Consider the following 21,768-nt stretch of genomic DNA (forward strand, 5'->3'; position numbering starts at 1 on the left):
CGTGTCTCCGTCCTGCTTTCTCCGCCTGCAGTGACACCTTGGACGGGGAATTAAATTTTTGGTGGGGCGGTTGGGGGGGCAGTGGGGAATAAGGAATGGGGCATATAAGGCAGGGGATCTAAAAATAGGCAGACAAAATTGGAGAGTGCCTTCGACGTTTCTGCTGAATCAATCAGCTTCGATCATTAGTCGAGGTCATTAAAGACATTAAGCCCCCGTGCCACCGAAAGCAGAAAATAGAAAGGAAGAAAGCATTTAAAACGGCAGAGAGAATTGCATAAAAATAAATATATATAGACATATGCACATACATATGCATTTTTTGGGGCGGAATGTGCCCTACCAAGTCACCCATAAATCCGCAGCTTTAACCTAAAAGGTGGCCACATTTGTACTTGCAATTAAGGCGGATTTGAGGCACATATAAATATGTATTAATAGGTGTACGAGTGGAAAACTGTATTCATGTCATTGCCCTCGGGTTCAGGACTTGGTGGCATCTGGTGGGAATATCCGCTGAAATATTTACTTTGCCCAAAATCTGATTGATCGCAGCATTGACATGTGATACAAACAACATTCCAGCGTTACGAATATACAATTGCAAAAGAAATACAGGCAAGACATAAATCAGATGTAAAATGGAGACAGACAGAAATGGCATTATGCTTTAAGCTCTCAACAATTAATTTTTCTTAATTTCTTATAAAATGTAAACCATTTGAAGTAGGCTTTTTGCATGGCTAATGCCAGCTGTTGTCTTTAGCAGATGTGCCACTGGTTGCGTGCTGCCAATTTGGTTCATTTAATTTCGTTTGGTTTTTTGTTGCGTCCTGTTTCTGTTGACCATTTCGAGCAGTTGCCGTCGCGCTTTTCGTGACTAATTAGCAAATTCGCGACACCCGTTTTGGGGGCATTTTTTTCTCTGCGTTTGTCGCTTTGCTTTTGGGGTGATAGGTCAGAACCCAAGCCCCCCTCCCCGCTTAGACCATAACCATTTCGGACTGCCGCCTAACGGTTTACGGAAGCAGCTGATTGTCATGCCTGCGGCTCATCAGCGCGGGCTCATAACGGCGCTTTTGGAGTGGCGGGCTGTGATTTGCGAGCCTCCCCAATTTCTCTTGTGAGAGGGAGAAAGAGCGAGCGAGAGAAAACTCTTCCTCCAGTCGCTAAAACTCCCCAAAAAGTGCTCCACTTACGCGCCGCTCTCTCCCTCTCCTTCTCCTCTTCCTTTTCTCATCGCGAGTGAGTCACTCATCTTCAACGGTAAAGGCTAGAGCTGGAAAAACATCGATGTTTGCCAGCAACGATATTTTTGGGCGACTATAATCGATTATCGAAAAAAGAAACGGAATAACAAACAAAAAACAATAGACAAATTGCAATTACCAAATACGAAAATGGAGAATACAAACATATTTTATTACTATTTATTTACTTACATATACGAAAATATATATACACATGCAAGTTGTCAATTTAACTCGCGTTCATTTTCACGTATGTATGCATATTGTACAAAACTTCTAACAAAATTGGCCATCGCGCTACCATAACACCACCAATTATTATCTGTAGTTATTATCTACTTATTATACATATTGCATCAAATGTTTTACTTAGGAAAAACAATTCAAAGTTGGAGCAAATGTTGGGCAACTTCGATATTATCGATGTTACATCGATTATTTTCTCATCTCTAGTACTGGCGGCAAGATCGCTCATTGTGCAATTTCGCTCCGTGTTCCGCGGACGTGCGCGCATCGTCAGCTTCAGTCGCATCGCAGTCGCCGTCGCCGTCGCAGCCGTTGAATTTCCAAATTGTTGGAGAATTTCCCGAATTCGATTGGAAACCGAATTTGTTTTCAGATTGCCCTTCCATTTTTTTTTTTTAATATACAGTTTCTTTTTTTTGTTTGTGAAAATGCCAAATTTGCCATGAGTGTTGAAAAATCGTAGAGATCGCGGCGTTTTCCCAATTGGGGGAAGTTCGAGAAAAGAAAACTCAAGATGAAACTGTGGAAGTCGAAGAAGCCCATTGGTGGCTGTGTGCCCGGAAAATCGGCTGCCCTAAAACAGGACCAACAGCAGCAGCAACAACAGCAACAGGAGTCCCACAACAACTCCTTCAATGGACATCATCATCCGCCGACGGACACTGCCTTGGCGCCCATGCTATCCGGTAAGTGATGGGGCTTTCCCAATCTTCCAATCCTCCAATCTTCGAATTTTCCAATTTCACCCCACCCACTTCCTCCACTCCCTCACCAAGATAGCCAGCCGAAAATCTTCTAAAAGCGCCCAACATGTGCGCACCCATTTTCCCATTTGCCGCTTTTCCGACTTGCCGACTTTCCGACTTTCCGCTTTTCCCCGCCCGCTCAGGGTTATCGCATTTCCGCCCAAGGTGCTTGCGTACGGCCCTCAAGTGCTCGAATTTAGATATAGATTTTGTATACAAATATCCGACGGTGTATTTGCATTTCTATATCGAAGTATTCAAGTATCTAAGTACCGCTGCCACATAGTTTTCGCTCAGTGTGTGCTTGTGGGCCAAGACAATGTTTGACATTTTCAATTGAAAGTAATTGCTCGCATTTCGTTTCCATTTTCCGATCGCTCGAAATTTGTCAATTGCAACGCCCCTTCCCCAAAAGAAATAAAGAAACCCCCCATGGAGCCCATGGAGCTGGGTGACCTGACCCTTGATTACCGATTACCCAGCGATTGGTTTAATAGGATCAGTAGGCAGTTTGATGGATTACCCGGCGGCCATCGAACGGCAATCGAATTGAATTGCCAAATCAGTGAAGTTCAACGGATCGCTGCCATATCGCCATATATCATGGCTAATTGGAACTGATCAGATAAGCAGATGATCAGATGCATTTCCCATCAATTGGAGACCTAATTGAATGGATTGCGCAATCACAGAGAGGAATACAGAGAACTTTGTGTACCTATAATAAATCAGCTTGGAGGAATAGAGTATCTAGTTTGCTAACCAGGCTGCTGTTTCCACTTTGACCTATCAAAAGTGTAGATCTAGATAGGACTCCATGGAAACTGGTCCCCCCTTTTTGAGGATCTGAAAGACCGCATGTTTCACATTTTCAGCTTTCTGGCTGATCTTGCGCGGATTAATGATCTAAAAGTGCCGCCAGGATGGACTTGGGAAGAAAAGTGGCTGGGATTTATGCCAGTTAAGGAATTAGCGGGGTAAAATGATGGCCCAACTCCAATTGCAACTGCTGTTGAACTTTCCAATGAATGAAAAGGCCAGAAGAGGCAGAACCAGATACCGATATGGGTATGGTATGGGTGAAGTGGAGAAGTGGAGAAGCGCAGGAGATACAAATGTATCTGCATCTGTTCGTGTGCGCGGGCTTAAATTGCATTTGATGAATTTATGGCATGGCAAGCGTAATTAAGCATTTAATTAAATATTTCTGATGCTCCGCATTGTTGTTGCTCCAACTGTTGCTGTTGTTGTTGCTGTTGCCCCTTTTCATTGCTTAATTTTCTTGCGCGGAATGCCACAGATTGTATCTGGTAGATAAGGCCAAGTGCCTGGCCAGAATGCAGCTTCTGCTGGTGGAAGTTGGTCGATGTGTGGCTGTGCTTACTGGGCCAGACAATCGCCCATTGATGCCAAATGACTAGATGAAGACGTACAGCAGTGGTCAAGACAATAGCAATTCGCAGCGCCATTTCCACTTACAAATTTATTATAACTGGTCTGGTTTAGTTTTCAAGCGTATGCTTAGTTGGATCCTGAAGTCCTACCGAGATTTATAACCCTGTTGACATTTAACATTGCATCCCCTATTGCTGCGACCTCCCCTGTAAGCCGAAAGCCACGCACGTAGATGCATCTGCAATTGGTGGCCGTGGCTGCGTATCCAAAGGCAAACAGAGGCGTGCACTCATCCACGGCGGGGGAGAGGGGGATCGGAATGGGGGAGGATGACCAGATGTCACTTGTTTACACAGTAATGACAGCTACAACAGCAAAAACAACAACTGCAGCGATTGATTTGACTGCTCTTTTGACTCCCCCAAAAAGCAAACAAAGGCCTGAGAATATCGAAAGGTGTTCAATGTCAATGCACCAAAACATCGGATCCAAAATCAAGCAGATGACAACTCCCCCCAATACCAAACGTGAAAAAAAGAACCCCTCGCACTCTTGTCCACTTTTATGGCACATTAAGTGCCCATAAAATCAACGACAAAACATTGGAAATCGTAAAAAGAGTTGGAACTACTCGAAAAATGTCGAAATGATATAATAGATCAACAGATTACATTGTCAGTGTTGACAGGCAATGGGAATGCGATCTAAGTTTGCAGGGCTTCCCAAGGATTTCCTCTGTAAAATAATACCGAAAACTTAAAACATTTTGGGAATATTAGGTCGCCAAATGAAATCGAATAAATGCTAAAGCATCTTAGTTATTTTCTTCTTGACAAAATGACATTTGTCCCAAACTCCCCATTAGCAATAAATTGATACATTTTCACGGTGATAAATATATGATAGAAAAATGCAATTGAGGTCAAAGTTTCATCTTTTTTTGTGATGGCAAATCGGAAAAAGATCACGTCTGACATGGAAAATGTGTCAAACTTACGAGGCGATTAAATTTATGGAATTTTGATGATTATTACAATGACAAAATTTGGAAACGAATTGATAGTGGATAATTCCTTCTGTGCTTTTACATCCAACATGTGTGTTCTTTTCTCGGATTTTATTCGATTTTTCATAGCATGTGTCGATTTTTTATGGGCTGCATTGAATAAATGCCTGAAAGACAAGTAAAACGCCAAATGAAAATGGGTCGGGTACCATCTATTTGTGTTTTGCCTTTGTTGTGCTATCCATTTTTTAGTTTTGTTTCATTTTTATTACCAGTAAATTGAAGTGTTCGAAATTTACAACCGATTTGAAAGCAATTGTGATTTAGCCATTGATTGGGGCAATGTACATTTGTTTTTATGATCGAGGGGGGTGTTTAATCCCAAATGTTGTTCACAATATGGTGTCAATACTTGTGGACTTATTTTAAGTACTTTTTGTGGCTTAAGTGTCGCTATAGATTTTTCTTTGTGTATGCTTCTGTTTTGCTGCAATTTCTGAATCGTTGACGACATTTCATTGTTGTTGATGGGTTTATTCTCCTCCCTGGAGACCCACTCCCCTCCTCCCGATTTGGAGCACCCCCCTTTTGGGAATTTCATGCGATGCAGCAGCAACAATAAAAATTGGGAGTAGGTTCGCTCATCCAGGGATTTCCATAATTCCCGGTCTATTTCACTATTTGTACTCCAAGGAATTGGGTGATATGCGATGGATATTGTTTTAGGGTGTCAGAGGGATGGAGCGGGTTAACTCATTGCATTATTGTCGACGACAAGAAGTCTATGCCTATATTCAAATTTCTGTCGCTACACATAGAAAAATAATCATGTGTAACTTCGCAGGATAAGTACTTTGTTCGTATTTACTATGTTAGGTAGAAGAATATATGAGTTGTAGGGTTTCGAAAGCCATTTGAAATGAATAACATTTGTGGGCTCTTGGGAATACTTTTTCTGAGTGTAAGATTGTCGCGTCACTTCCCTGCTTTGTGCCCCACCCCCCTTGCCGCCCGTCCAGCTGCACTTCCCCATTCGTTTTTGGGCATTCCCCCACCTCTTCCCACTTTTCCCACTTTTCCGAGTTTTTCAATTTTCATGCCATGTGCGTAAGAGTTTTCTCCGCGTGTGTGCCCGTGTGCGAGTGTGTGTGTTTATTTTTCGCCACATTGCGGCCATCGAGTGTAAACAAAAAGGCAACAACAATGCGGCACGGACATGGGCGGGGTGGGGAAGAGGAGAGGGGGGTCTGAAGAGAGTCGAAGGGAACTCAACAATTTGACGCAATTAAAAACGAAACGAGTGGGATTCCTCAGTGTGTTCAACAGTTGGTGCTGTTAATCACAGGGGCGCACAGGGGGGTACTGAACCCCCTTCAAATGCTGTGCAACTTTTGTAACTGTGACTGAAGATCTCCAATTAACTCCTGAAATTAAAGTAGCAACTAGCAAAAAACGAGTCACTATCACAAACTTACAAATGAATGAAGCAATAACTGCGAAGGGAATAGATATTACGTTTGAAGATCCCTCCTAACAAAACGCAGGCTACGCCACTGAGCTTTGAGTGTTTTGCTTTCGAGTGCCAACGAAGAGTGCTTCTTTTGTTTTGGGAGGCGTGAAAATCCTTAGGGCCCCCATATCATAAAGCTGCCAAATCAAACGGAAGCGACGACGAAGAAGCAGCAACGTAAACAAAGCGCGCTCCAGGCAAATGACATTTGTGCCTGTTACCTCTTTCCCAGCCCCACCGTGCACAGTGGGCCGCATGGGCACAATAGCTACAGTGGGATGGGATGGGATGGGTTGGGGGGCTGGTAGAGGAGCAGAGTGGAATGGCAGCTGCTGCCAACTGATAACTCAAAAGCAAAGTTCCGCCACAATAACTGTATAGAAGTTCACTGCACTTCCGTTGAACTCCAGGGTTCACTGTAGTCAGCCGATTTAATATGGATTTTTCAATTCAAACGAAAGCAATGCAAGTTAATGCACCATTTCTTGAAATCAATGTTTCTTTGATGCTTAATATTTGCAATTTACTTCATCTAACTGTGAAATGCATCCTCCTTTCCAAATGCATCATGTAACTTTTCAATTTCCTCAAACAAGAGTTTCATTTCTCCGGCAAGTAAATTAAATTTTTAATAGTTTTGGCATATGTACTCTTGCAATTTCCTGTAAAAATATATTCATACTTTGGGCGCTTTCCTTTTGAAGTTTTCCAATTTTCGCCTATTTTTGACAATTCCTTTGTGCATACCCAGAACCAATTTCGAACCAATTTTATGGTCACTTTTTTTTCTTTGTGTGGTCTCCTCTTGTTTGTTGCTGTAAACAAATTGCTTATGGTCTTGTTATTGTTGCTGTTGCCGTTGCTGCAGTGGCATGTTGCAAACATTTTGCTGCCATTTATATTTGTTTAATTTTCCTATTGCTGCCGCGAAATCTGCCACAACGACGTCACTCAGCAGCAAACATAAGCAGAGACAGAGACAGAGAAAGGGAAAGGGAAGGAGAAAGAGAAGGAGAATGAGGATGAGGAGGGGGAGAAAATGAGAAATGGAGATGCAGACAGCAGGGGAATCACACAATTCACATACACACACTGATATCTACAGTAAAGCTTCCCAAACGCGAACCACCTTTAAAGATGAATACATAAGTTGAGAATTTGGAACAAACCATACTATTTGCAAACTTTTTTCAAGATAACTTCGATGGAACAGCTTTTCTCAGTTTCCCACAAAGTGTTTTATCAACTCAAATGCAAATCGCATAGTGTGGAGGTTCCGTTGAAGATAAGTAACACTTTGGAATTGAAAATACATTTATTTTGTAGAGCCGTAGAACAGACACTGTCCTTTGTGTGAGACGGTCCACAATGCGCACGATCCGCGGCCCCTTTTCGCCGCTTTTCCTGCCATCCTACTCCATATTCCCCAGCCATTTTCCCGTTTTCCCATTTTCCGCTGCAACCAGAAAATATGCGTAGTGAGGGAAAATGTCACAATTTCAACGGCTGATGCTGCAGCGCAGTGTAAAAATAGCAACAAAAACCGAAAATAAAAACAACAACAGTCATGGAGCCATAGGCGTGCGCCGCGGGGGCTTACAGGGGGTTCAGCAACCCCATCGGAATGATTGCTATGATTGTCATTGTTCAAAACAGTGAATTATTCATCTAGCTGGCACCTTAGGCCCCTTTGGAAAGGGCGTGGAAAATCCCATCTACGCCACTGTTTGCAGCACACGTTTAATATTATTTGCTGTTGTTATTGTTTGGGTTTTGCTCCTTTTGTCGCGTCTACAACTTGCATTTTGGATTAATTTGTAAAGTCTGCTGTTGGATGACAACTCTGCCGTCTCTGTCACATTGGGCTTCCCTCTCTGTTGCACTTGCACTGCAGTTGCCATAATTACTTGTCTGTCTACCAACCAACACACACCACCCACCTCCCGAGCAACTCTTCAACTTTTCCACTTGCCACAACTGGCGTGCATTTCCCCTACCCCCACGACCCCTCATTACTTTCCCATCTCGATTGCTGCTCTTAGATGCTACCATCATAGAAAAGTACAGGTTCTTATGTATATTTACCGTCAACTGCAACCCTTTTGGCAGTAAAGTGTTATTTTCCAACAGATAACTCCCTTATCGTGCAATCAATCAAATTTCATAACGATCGAATTACTTTTATGAGTCGTAAATACGATAAAACGGGTGGATGGTACTCCCTGTTGAATGTTGATGATGCTGTTCACTTCATGGGAAATTCACTTTCAGTTTTTGGAAACTGGGAAATTGGATTCCGGCTATCCAGTGATCGGTCACAGTCTCATTATGGGCGTGATAACACTTCATTTCATCTCATAACCGCCAGCATTTGCCCTCTCCATACGAATAAACATATATCTTTTTACTGGTGGCCCTTTAATTGAATTTCGAGCCTCATGAGTTGCGACAAATTTGTATTTGTATGCATCCTCCCCGAAACAAATTGAAGGAGGGTTTTTTTTTACTCTTTAAGTACCAAACCCCAGCTTCTGCTCTATAGATCCGCAGCGTTATCGTGGCGGCTTTGTCAGCGGTAAAATCTCAATGGAGATATCCCAAGCCCGAAACTAACATAACATCATTTGGGGCACCGGAACATCCAAATACCCAAGTCTTATCATCAACGGGAGATGGGTTCTGTGCGTGAGTTGGCAGTGCGGCCGGGGATCGGTTACGGGTAATTAACATTTTGGGGCATAAATCTGGGGCCCCTTACCGATACGAGTCGGAGTATTGGGCAACTTGGCCTGGCCTGGCCTGGCTTGGTGGGGCTAAGTGGACACTGGAGGGGAAATTGTCGCACATGGCGAGCGATATGAGGAGTGCTGCTGAAATTGTCAAATGCCGTTCTTCCTTCATTTGCTGATGTGCAAATGAAATGTGCTGTACAAAATTATGACTCTATATGCACTGGCAGAAATTCGGCATGCCTTCGGACATTGCCAAGAGCTGCTTTCGCTTCTGCGAAGCTGCCAGCTGAGTGGTAACTAGTTTAGTGATTAAAATTTGCAAAATTACACTTGCAATTTGCTGAGTGCAATTTCAGCTGCTGCTCACTGTTCCTGCCCCTTTGAACACAGGCATAAAAAGTACCGAAATGGTCGTAAATCAATTTTGATGCACAGTTCCTCGACTGCAACGCGACTTGGTGGCGACTCCGCGCCTCTCCGCCGCCCCCCTTTGGGCTACAACATCATTCCGCGCCTGGAAACATTTTCGCGTAAAGGGTGTTTTTTTCTCGCACTGGTAAGGGGACACGTCGCGTTGGAGGAGCAGCGACAGCCACATTTGTTACGATGTGCGATGTGCGGGCAGCCGTGAACCGACTTAACTGCCGTTCCAGGGATACAGGGAGCCCAGGAAACCCAGGGATCTGGGTCCTTGGGTGTGGCAGCGCAAGGAATAGGTCTTGGTAGCACATTCAGAATATGCAGAAGTCCAGAGCTGATCGCTTATCACAGCATTTAAAGGTTTCTTTTAGGTTGGTTAGTATTGTTTCAATGTAGTTCCCTTTCCTGCCATTGTCACTACAACCCCGACTGTCTGATGTGCTTCGCCTTTGCTTCATCAATTATTATGTATTTATTAATGTGGCTCAGTCGGCAACTGAGTGCCAGCGGCTTGCTAAATACCCGAGGATCTCAATGGAGTGGCTGGCCCCACCCCTCTCCACCATTGTGCTCCTTAGGTTTTCCCCTTTTCTTTTTTTTTTTTTTTTTGCAAGGGTCGCCCTTTTTTGCGCCAAGTTCGGTTCATTTAAGTTGAGTTCGTTGCGGCTGTTGCACTTTGGCTGCAGAGCCTGACCCCCCAAACCCCACCCCCCTGGCAACCGACGCCCATGGCGGACAGCCCTCGGAAACTCGCTTTTGTTGCGGCTTTATCAGATGTTGACATTTTTGCGGAACCACACTCGAGTTCATTTGCAATAATTGGTTTTTCTTGTTGTCTTCGCCCAGAAGGAAAATGGCTGGGGGAAAATATTCATAGGATATATGTATGGGGTAGAGCCTTGTGCTAAATAGATTCCGTTGTGAAATTTTTGACATTCTCGCATTTCCACGCCCTGAACTGCGATGCCCTTAATGAAAAAGTCAGCAAGAGTGCAGTTTACTACACCTCAGTTCTAAAAATTGGCTTTGAAATTATATAAATATCATTGTTTGGAAATAATAATGGAGAAGTAAGTTCTTAGGCTGGCAACAAAGAACATGGTCTGCAGTTGTATGACGAAATTGTGAATGTACGCTTCAAGACACTTTTTTGTTTGTAGTGCAGACACAGTCTGCATTTTGTGGGTTAATGGATACATGGGCACTTACTCGGACGCAGAAACTACGCAGTTTCAGGTTCTGCCCCAGGTTCCCTTAGCCCTCTGACCCCCTTTTACCAGAGTGTTCCCCCTTGGGCAACACGCTCTCAATCGAAACACCCATTCAATCTTTTTGTGGCCAGAAAAACAAACTGGGAATTGCGTGGAGAAAAGCGCCGCTAAATGCAAACAATAACAGAGCGTCAAGTTGCCAATAGATTGGCATGTCAATCACTCAATACACATCGCACAGTCAGTCAGTTGGACATTCACACACTCAATCAGTCAATTAGTCGACTCTTTTGGCCCACATCCCATCCAGAGGGGATCTTCCAGCACCTGTCAATTGGATATTTGTACGTACGTATCTGCAGGAACAACTCAATCAACTAGAACGCTTCGATTGAAGAAGACTAATGAAGATGTCGAACGAGTTAGTTATAGAATAACATTACTTCAAAGATACTACGCATTTGGAAACTATTTAGGCTTCAAAGTGTGGCATAATGTGCCTCATGAGATTCCTAGAGTTTGGAATGTCAATTTCCCCCATTCCGTCCACTTTATAATGAACAGATCACGCTGGGCAGATTTCCCTTGAATGGTGCCTATTTTGCAAGTAAATGTGGCAAATCGCCGACGAATTCCATCAGGCAAATGAACCATTCCAGAAGACAACATAATCGCGAGTGGTGGGAAGGGGTACTTGAGCTGGGAAACCCTGACGTTGACGACCCCCAGCGATGGAGGAGGAGCTGTCTGTCTGGATCGGCACTTGTGCGATTTTCCAACGCCTTCCGATCCTCACATCGGGGTATCATCGCCTGGGGTCTATTTCAATCACTGGGAGCACTATCTGTGCTCTGTCTAATTGCCTCGACAGGATGACTTCAGGAAGTACTCCATAGAATGGGTGGCACGGCCACCTCCCCCTCGCTTTTTCCCCCACCACAGCCCCCTTGCATCTTTTTCGGATGAGCGCAATTTCCGCTAGAGAAGGAATTGGCAACTGTCGCCGATAAATTTGCCTGCAACTTTCCCGCGAGTGGCCATAAAAACGAACGCACGACATGCGGCCAGAGGCAAAAATAGCTTTAACTGCTCCACCAATCTGGAGATCCCGGAGATCCCATAGATCCAAATCCATTTCATCTTCTCCAGAACGGAACTGCAAATGGGAATGTGAATTAGACGGCGTCCATAAGTTAATTTGGGCCTAATGCTTGACACTTTCCCTGTCGCCGTGCTTCTCCCGGAAACACTTAATAGCTGCGAACCCATAAAGTAGAGTTATGATACTTATAAGTCAATTATCCTTGGCAGTTGTCATATTTGCGAAATTAGTTGAGTGCCTGTGGATTTTGGATGTTTGATTGTTAAAAGCATCAAGCATTTGTATATCGACTACTTCATGGGCGATTATCGGCGACTTTGTTATCGATTGGTTTATTTTCAAATTAATATCCCGCACTAATAAATAAATTTCCCCTAATCCAGAGCTTTCCTCCCACTTGTTAACATTCAAAGTTGAATTTGAGGAATGTGTAAATCAGTTCCGGAATCAAATCGGAACACATGTACATATATACCTCCATATGTTTTTCCAGCACATGTATATAGTATTTCATAAATCCATGCGCACTCCATCACATTAGTTGGCTATTTTATGGGCTCTTTTCGATTTCATTTAGCGCTCGGCTCATTTCGACTTGTTTTCCCCCCAATTTTCCCCCAATGGCGGGAAAATGTCGAGCACTTCCAGGGCATCTCGTGTTCGCCTTGTTTTTCCCGCTTTTCGCTTAATTCTGATTACATTTATTTATGAAACCGGGCGTACATATAATTTCCGCTCGCCGGCCCCAACGGCTCCAATGAATTATGTCAAATAAAACAGAAGAAAAAAACAAAAAGCGAAGCACCGTGGAAAATCAAAGCTGGCCCGAAAAATAAAAAACAACAAATCGAAATAACTAATAGCGCGCCTTTGCCTGCCAGTGGAAATCAAAATGAAAATGAAAAGCACCCATGTAAAAATAGCAAATGAAAAGCGCATCCAAAAACACACACTAGCCGCAGAGAGAAATGTGAACACTTCAAAGCGAATGCGAATCAAAGCGGAGACGGAGATGAAGGTAGAAAGGAAGAGGAGGGGCAGGATAAAGGTGAGCGATAAGCAGACAAAGTTTCCACCTGATTACAAAAGATATATGGGGTATATTTCACAACCGATAAGGCGCAACTTTCCATTGATCATTTGCGTTATTTCCGCCAAATGCATAAGTTACACGCAATAAAATAAATTTAAGTTTCAATCTGCTGAAAAATGGGAAGCACAACGAAATTGTTTCGAGTGTGGCCAAAGGTGCAACTGAACCAAATTGGCACACCTTTGCGGCCGAAGAAGAAGCACGGCCGAGAAGCAAAGAAAACGAATTAAATGAAAATAAATTATGGCGAATCAGCTCTCTATATGTGAGAATTTCGTGTGTGTGTCGGTCAAATGAAGCGAAACGTTACGTTTTTTATATTTTTTCTTTTAGCAGCTCACCGCCCCTGTTAGTTTGCTAGTTTTCCCGTTTTTCCATTTTCTTTTGGGCGCTTTTGCCTAATTATTGTTGCTGCTTTTCATAGTCGGGCGGGCGCATTAAGAAAAACTTTATGCGCCATTGAAGCGTTCGAAAATAAAAGTCGCGTCCGCTTGCGTCAAATGTTGCCACGTGTGCTCTTATTCTATTTTTTTTATTTATTTATTTTTTTTTATTTTTCTTGTTCTTTTTAGTTTTAGTTTTCGGTGTGCCTTGGTTTTCGTCATTTTTCGCCAGCGTGTGCGTGAGGGAAATTCACTCGTTACGCACACTCGGCGTAATTGTAGCAGATCGCGTATACGCCGCATGGTCCCCGAAGGAAAAACAAAAAGCATTGCCACACACACAAGCACACATCAAAAAAGAGAAAAGATGAATGAAGTAGGGGTGGTGGTGGAAAATAGGGGGGAGTGCTACTTACACTGTATGCGGTACAGTAAATAATCGTTGTTCTGGCACCCAAAATCATTTGTGATTCCATTGCAAACAATCGGGAATAATCAGTTCTTTTAATTGCTTTATTTTATACAGAATAAATAGGATAAATCATTTGTTAATTTCAAAAAGTCTGTCCATTTACTTACTTGCGTGCGCTCAAGTTGATAAAGCTTTTGGGTTTCATTGCAAAATTGTACATTTCACAGGCATTTGTCTTTTATGAAGCCATTCGATTTGATTTCCCAATTTTCCAGAGTGATCCGCCACTTATACTTGCTATTGTGCCACATGTTTGGGGGCATCCTACATGATTAATTGAGTTCACATTTTTATAAATATAGCGTTGTACATGTCTGTTTTTGTGGTTTTATAATTCCTCGAATGAGATTCATTCGCTGGTGGAATTTTAATTGAAGCTTTTTTGGCATCGCTGAAGGTCCGCGATATGTATTTCGTATTGGAAATTCGCCGAATCGAATTGGATACGTTGTGGGCTTGGATTGGTGGTCTTTGAGGAGGCAGTGCCTCCTTTTGATGTCTGGTGTGGCGGAATAAATTAAGGAAAAGTGCAAAAGAAGTTGGTCAACGAACGAACGACTCCCCTTTGATGTGTGATCCCCCGTGTTTATTCTAGTTTTTCTCCTCTATTTTTCTTGCAGTTGACCGCGCGATGAGTCCGGCGCAATCGGAGGACTCCGGATTGGCACCGGAAAGGGGTACCACCTACGCCACCATCACTCTGCCACGGAATGCACTGCATTTGGCCATCACATTCGCAGGTGAGAAGGGGGCTCATCCACGTCCACTAATGCATCTCAAGTGGAACGAAAAGGGGTTGGGGATCCCTGGGGTAAGTCGATATCTTTATGGCGGTTTAGGGAGAATACATACATACGCGTACTTGTGCGGGGGAAATCTTCTGACAGCTGTCATGGTAAATCAGCATTGATTGTATAATTATGTTAGACACAAATTGAGCCACGGATTAATCAAATCAATTGAGAGCACGGAATATGCGGGTCGCTAATAATAATGATTGCTTAACCCATGAAAATCTCCCATTTGGGATGGCTGAAGTTGCAGATTTAAGTCGAGGTATGTGTACAAAAAGATATTTACTATTATGCCCCTCAGGATATTGGGCACATACATATCAGTGTCTGTTCTAGCCCTGCGACTTATTTTGATCGAGGGAAAAGTATAAAGCAGCTCATAAATAATCCAAATTGTGCAAAAATGTCCCAACATACCCAATTAAACAGAACAGTGTTTCTTTCTGTTGTGCGACTTATTTTGGCCAATTTATAGGTAAAAAAGCAATACAAATAAAGGTTTTTTTCGAAAATGTCCATGTGCGTACTTTTCGGAAAAAAAATTCACTGTTTTAATCATAACAACGCAAAGAATTATCCAAATTTGAAATGTAATACCTCGTTGAACTCGTAACTTAATTTCCAATCGATTGGCATCCCAACTTGAACACTTTAAATTTTGACCATTTTTTGCAAATTTTGATGACCTCACCCCTTTTCAAAAATGCTAAAAATTGGAAAAAATTTAATTTTTGAAACGGCTCCAAAATGTGATTTTTTCCGAAAGTTGGTGTTGTTTACTGTTCAGAACAGTGTTTCTTTTTGTTGTGCGACTCATTTTGGCCAATTTATAGGTAAAAAAGCAATACAAATAAAGGTTTTTTCGAAAATGTCCATGTGCGTATTTTTCGGAATAAAAATATGCACTGTTTTAATCATAACAACGCAATTTAATACCTCGTTGAATTCGTAACTTAATTTCCAATCGATTGGCATCCCAGCTTGAACACTTTAAATTTTGACCATTTTTCGCAAAATTTACCACAAATTCGAAAAATTTTTTTTTTCAAATGCATACAAATTTTGATGTAGGTATGAAGTATACATTAATAGGTGCACAAAACAGTGGTGTTACTTATTTTTTTTACCTTCAGTTATTACAATAAAATTTCCCCGACGATTGTTGGTAGTATTCAAAAAGATTGCCCATGTTTTAGTTTTTTGGTTTGTGTGGTGTAAGTGTCCAACAAAATATAGACATTTAAATATACATCCGACGGCTGTACTAATTTCTGGGGCTCAGCATTGATTTATGGTATTGTCGATGGGGTCGGGTCCATGATGGGCTGCCCTGTGATGTTTGCAATGGGATGGGATGCGATGGCATGGCCAACAGTTGGGGGCGGCTCCTGGTCCATGGCAATGCCATATACATAACTGTATTGCCATAGCTTATTCCGCCGATCGCCAGACAAAGTGGGCCGGCCCCGAATCATTCGATTTGAATGCGGAACGCGTCTCCGTCTCCGTCGATAATGCCGTTGCTCCGTATTCATAGTCGTACTCGTACTCGTATTCGTATTCGTAAATGTATTCGTCCGTATTCGTGTCTCCGTCTGCTGTTGTTGCTGCCAAAATAAATCATCGTTCCAATCTACAGAGAAGCCCACCCCCCAGGGGCAAGTTGAGGGGGCGAATGGAGGGTTTCGATGCCAGACATAATAATGAGTATATGTTCACGTAGGCACAGTGGCATTCAGAACCATAGTTACTACGCAAAACATATTTGAGCCCCATTAAAACGTTAGAAAAAAAAACAAATGTAAGACAAAATGTAAGTGTGCATTAAACTAAATAGTTCTCAAGAGCATTAAATAAAACGAGGAACTATTAGCGCGGCCGCTGCTGTAGCTGTGACTGATTTCGTCTGAATCAGAATATAAAGTCCACCCATTCGGATTTTGTACACTTGACTAATCTGCCGCGTTGAGGATTTGGCGTGAAGTGAAGTGAAGTGGGCAAGGGTCGTCTCTTCTTTTTGGGGGTTAACCTTAGACTTAGGCCATGGGTACTCCATGGGTACATGGTCTCTGACGTAAGCTTTGTCTCCCATATACCCATATACCCATATACCCATACAACCCAATCCCGATCTGCCGGCACCATTATCGTCTTCTCCGTGGTCGCCAGCCAGTCATGTACATGTGGTGTCATAAAGCGTCGCGTCGCTTTTTCCCCCACCAATTTTCCTGCAATTTTTCTTTTCTTGCGCGTTTTTTTTTTTATTTTTCGGCGGCTAGCTCTTCAGTTAGTTTATTTTTTTATTTTGGCAATTCGCCAGCAGCGCTCCCATTGCGGCTGGCCCCAAACTACTGGCCGTCGTCTATTTTTTTACCCAATTTCTTTATTTACGCGCCGCACTACGAGTATCTAGTTTTCCCCCCTCGATTTTCATGCGCTTTTCCTGTGTGTCGGCTGATGAGTTGCTGACAGAGTCGCCGCAGGAAATCCAAATGGTGGATCCCAGGGGGAATGCAACCTCCAGAGTGATCAGTCATCGGTAGGAACTCTAATTAATTCGCCAAGGTGTTGGTCTCTGAGGGGGATTGATCAGATGTCTGTCTATCTAAGATTTATCTGTTTTATCAACCTAAGACTTATTAACTTTCTACTGAAATTGGTTGAAACGTATTGACTGCACTTGTGCCACTTAATGTAATCAAGAGTATAGCATATAAATAGCTTCATCTTAAAGATATGAATACGTCTTCTGATATAAATACGTCTGCTTATCCTAAACCCATTAGAACGCAACGATCTGTCGTATCCGCCGGTGGTGGGCTCCCTAAATCCGGTGGGTCATGCGGCGGACTTCCTGGCGCCCGGCGATCGTCTCCACCAGATCGACGGCATATCGACGATTGGCTTGAGCAATCAAAAGGTGATGAACATGCTCTGCGCTGGAGGATCGGATGCGTGTCCAGCCATCGTGGAGATCGAGTACTCTCTGCCCGAATGCAGTAGGTTAACCTATTGATAATTTGGGTCAACAGCGACAAACTCTCTGTTTCTTACAATTTTCCTTTCCGGTTGGCGCAGCAGTTTCCCAGAACAGCCTTTGTGTGACCTCGAAGCTGGCGCAGATCACCGTGGAGCGGGAGAGTGGATGCCTGGGCCTGACGTTGAGGGGCGGTGCCGACTACCCGCTGATCGTCACCCATGTGAGGCCCCATGGACCCGTCTATAAGACCGGCCGCATCAAGCCAGGCGATCGGTTGCTGCGCGTCGATAATGTGAGTGACACTTCCTTTCGGCTTTCCGGCTTTCTCCAGAATTTGCTATGCCAAAAATAACTTACAAATATTACTACTTAATTTTCGTGAGAATGGGTTTTGAAATAGATCATCTAGAAGGTTGTACTCATTCTTTTCTCCACCCAGATCTCACTGATTGGCAAGACGCTGGCGGAGGCACAGCAGATCATCAAGTGCGGCGGTCATGTTTCCGGCTACACCAATCTGACCATCGAGTACGACGTTTCTGTGGTGCAGAGCGTCGAGTTCTCGATGGGACCGCTGCTCATCGAAATCGAGCGCCCGATGAACGACAAGTTGGGCCTGGTACTGTGCAACTATACGGCGGCTGTGGCCGCTTCCGGTTCCGGCTCTAGTACACCTTCCAGCGGGGAGAAGATCGAGGAGTCGGCGGGCGTCTTTATAGCCAGTATCCTGCCCGCCAGCATTGCAGATCGGTAGGCTCCATATACATGTATATCGGATTTTATAGAATCCATTCTCATGTGCCCATTCTCGACTTCGGCTTGTGTTCCAGTTGCGGCGCCTTATCCGTTGGCGATCAGGTGCTCTCCATCGACGACACAATGATCGAGCACACCGCCTTCAGTCCCGACGAGGTGATGACCATATTGGACACCAGCACGGGTCGCGGCTACACGCAGATGCAGATCATGCCCGCTCACGCGCTGGCCCGCCGCGGTGAGTATGGGCTTTTGGCTCCGGATCATCGTCCACCATTCCTTTACTTTCGGCTATCTGCCAGTCGAAATCTGCAAGGCCAAATCAGCCAGGCTCCCAAGCGGCGCGACGAAGGTCTGCGTGGGCGTCACGGCTAATGAACAGCAAGAGTAGCGGCGGCTGAAACAATAGAGACGCCAGGCCTTATAGAGTTTGGAGCGAGGGGAGATCCGCGAGTTCGAGACGAAGTTATAAGTCAGCAACTGAAGTTGCCGTGACAATTTTACACGGCTCTTTTACATAACTGATACGCTACAGTCAAGACTCCAGTATTCGCAGATACTTCATACATACATCTTTTTGGTTATATTTCGTAATATTCCCTTGCATAAGTCGTGTCTTTCACTTGATGTAATGTTTTGCATTCTAATTACATTAGAAATCTGTCCCAAGACCGTTCAATCCACCCTCGCTGCAGCCAATCAATTGTTTTTCCAAGTTTTTCCCTCCATTTGCTAAGCAAACACGCAGCGACGCAGTCCAAAATCGTTTCCCCCAAGACGAAAGACGGAATAGTCTCTATTTTTTTTTTTTTGACAATCGATCGAATCCGAATCGGAAATAGCAAATGGAATAGAAAATAACAGAGCAGAGTGGAGGCCATAAATTGTGGTCTGGGCAGAGAGGACACGCAGCTGGCTAAGCTGCGGATCAGTCGCCAGAGTGGAGTCTTCGGCACGAGGCCAACACAGCCGGCGGAGAAGGTCTTAAAAGCTTCCACAAGTGGGCAGGGTGGGAGGTGTGATTGAATGTACCAGATATCCAGGGGGGAATTACTTAGCTAAATGGAAAGAGGAAGGAATCGGAGGAGGAGGCATCACTGTCACCTCCCTTTTTTAGTGGAATCTTTTGTCTATGCTTGATGAACCAGAAGTATAATACCGAATCCTTGCAGGTCACACGGCCTTGGGCAGTCCCAAGTACAGCTTTAGCACCCTGGAGTCTCGCAAATCCTCGACGGCGGGTCGCCAGCGTCAGCGTTTCGCCCGCAAGAGTTCCCTGCCGCTGGAGAATCCGGCCTGCAGCACTCCAGGCTCCACGGGCGGATCGGTGGGAACTGGCGGCATCCATGGCAGCAGCAGCCTGGGCATGGGTCTGGGCCTCTGTCGGGCGGAGAGCTTTCCCGTTCTCCTCGATTGCAGCCATGGTGCGGGCATCATTCTGTCTGAGTCGGGGTCCGCCGCTGGAGGATCGGGTGCTGTAGCCATTGCTCAGATTCTGGCGGACTCGGTGGCCGATCGCAGTGGTTGCATACAGGCGGGAGATCGCATCGTGGCAATCAACAAGATGTACAGCTTGGATGCGGCGGCCATGAGGCAACTGCTCGAGGGTGGATCCAGTCGCAATGGCGCGATCACTGGAACGCCAGCCAACTGGCTGGAGCTGGAGATCGAGTTCGATATGCCGGATGCCGTGGTGCCCGCCAGTGGTGTCTTCAGTGTCAAATTGCTGAGGGCCGGCAAATGTGGACTGGGTCTGAGTGTGAGTGGATCCAGCCATGGTGGTCTGGTCATTTCGGACGTGAAAATGGGTAGTCCTGCCCATCGCAGTGGCTCCCTGCGATCCGGGGACATCCTGCTGGCCGTGGACCAGCATCCAGTGCAGCATTTCAACGTGGACGCACTGCTCAAAGAGGAGGGCAGATCGCAGAATCCCAGCCACAACTCTTCGGACTTCACCACGCTGACGATCAAGCGGATCGTTCTGCCCGACTTCCTGCCCATGTCCAGTCCAATTTACAGCAATTGCCCGGCGAGTGGCATCAATTTGGGCATGGGAATGGGTGTGTCCACCAGCACGGATCACGATCTGTACAGCAGTGCCTACGTGACGGCGGGCAAGTATGCAGACTGTGTGTCCCTGAAATCGAGGACTCCGCAGCCGGATTACTTCCGAGTGCCCAGCATGGACGATGCCAGTCTGCAGTCCGTGCAGTTGCGATCTGGATCGGGTTCAAATGGAGGCAACCAGGCGGGCAACAGCTGGTCCACCGGGGTCAACAGCCGATCCTTTGTGGCCCCACCCAATACGCAGAGTCTGACCACCGAGCTGCCCGAGGAGGAGGACGAACAGGAGCAGATGTACCCCGGATACGAGCTCAATCGCTATGCCAGGTGAGTCCAAATCATATTTACAGGCTCGAAACATTACTGAATACGTATTATTTCACAGTGTTGACTGCACCGCCTTGCCGCCGCCCATGGAGAACAAGGTGTACGGATCGGCGGCCAGTTCGAGCAGCAAGAGTAGCGGGAGCAGCCTGCACCAGATCATCTTCACGGTGCGCTTGGAGCCCAAGGGAGGCTTGCTGGGCATCACTCTGGCCGGCAGCGAGGACATCACCAAGTCCATTACGATCAGTGGCCTCGTAGAGGGTGAGTCTACATACAAATGATACTATTATAAATATTGTTAACTAAAACATGTATAATGTCACAAACAGGCGGCATTGCCCACAAGAATGGCCAGATCCATGTGGGCGACCAGCTGCTGGCCATCGATGAGCACTCGGTGCAGGGCATGCCCCTTTCGCATGCCACCAGTCTGCTGCAGAATCTCGGCGACCTGGTCGACCTGAAGATCCTGCGCAGCCACGATCTGGCCAATGGCAGTCACCTGCCGCAGACGCAGGCCATCTACGCCAAGGTGCAGCGGCGTCCTCGGAGTCCCTCGGCCAATACGGAGGCCAGCAAGGAGTCGGGCAGCGGGAATGCCAACGGTGGCGGAGCAGCCAATGGGAATTCGGGCAATGGAAAGCCACGGGTGTTTCATGTCACCCTGTACAAGGACAAGGTGTACGATGACTATGGCTTCTCCGTTTCCGACGGGCTTTACGAGCGCGGCGTCTTCATCAACAGGATTCGCAGCGGAGGTCCTGCCGATATGTGCGGTCTCCTGAAGCCCTTCGATCGGATCATGCAGGTTGGTCTGAAGCTATCCTAAATGATATCTTTTCATACATGTCTGTTGCATTTATCCCTAGGTAAATGAGATGAAGACACAGGACTTTGACTGCTGCCTTACCGTTCCGCTGATCGCCGCCGCTGGCGATAAAATCGAGATGATCATGCAGCGCTCCGAGTGATCCTTTTGCCCGAGATCCTTATGTTAAACTAGTTGTATGCTAAGCTAATCCTAAGTGCCATTGCTAGCCCATAATATTATATTCTCTACCGAGCGAAACCTGCACACAAACAAAATGAAAACCCCCTACCGTCAAGGACAATTGGCGCAAAACAGTCTGCCAATAACCAAATAATGCCCTCTTTATGATAGATCTGCCATAATTCTACGTTAATTCTACGCTAAAATTTGTTTTCTAGCAAATAAACAATCGTACCGAAAGTTTGTTCCAAACTAAACACTCAAAACTATGAGTAACTCATTTGCCCTCA

The 21,768-nt window shown here is 45.1% G+C and overlaps 1 protein-coding gene across 2 annotated transcripts; it reads left to right on the top strand.

Annotated features, from left to right (window-relative positions):
• Positions 1-1,693: 1,693 nt before the first annotated feature.
• Positions 1,694-21,744, top strand: LOC6550427 (glutamate receptor-interacting protein 1). 2 transcript variants are annotated; one of them, XM_001977005.3, is made up of 10 exons: positions 1,694-2,182; positions 14,187-14,306; positions 17,147-17,359; positions 17,439-17,632; positions 17,780-18,090; positions 18,171-18,334; positions 19,269-20,487; positions 20,546-20,748; positions 20,817-21,295; positions 21,357-21,744. In XM_001977005.3, exons 1-10 carry the CDS (start codon positions 2,011-2,013, stop codon positions 21,456-21,458), a joined length of 3,177 nt encoding a protein of 1,058 aa, XP_001977041.1. In that variant the 5' UTR covers positions 1,694-2,010; the 3' UTR covers positions 21,459-21,744. The 2 variants fall into 2 exon arrangements, with proteins under 2 accessions (XP_001977041.1, XP_026838790.1); XM_026982989.1 differs by having other exon boundaries at positions 17,442-17,632.
• The last annotated feature ends 24 nt before the right edge of the window (positions 21,745-21,768 follow it).

This window comes from Drosophila erecta, unplaced genomic scaffold, assembly GCF_003286155.1.
Source record: "Drosophila erecta strain 14021-0224.00,06,07 unplaced genomic scaffold, DereRS2 tig00000279-arrow-arrow-pilon, whole genome shotgun sequence".
Taxonomy (NCBI): Eukaryota; Metazoa; Arthropoda; class Insecta; order Diptera; family Drosophilidae; genus Drosophila; species Drosophila erecta.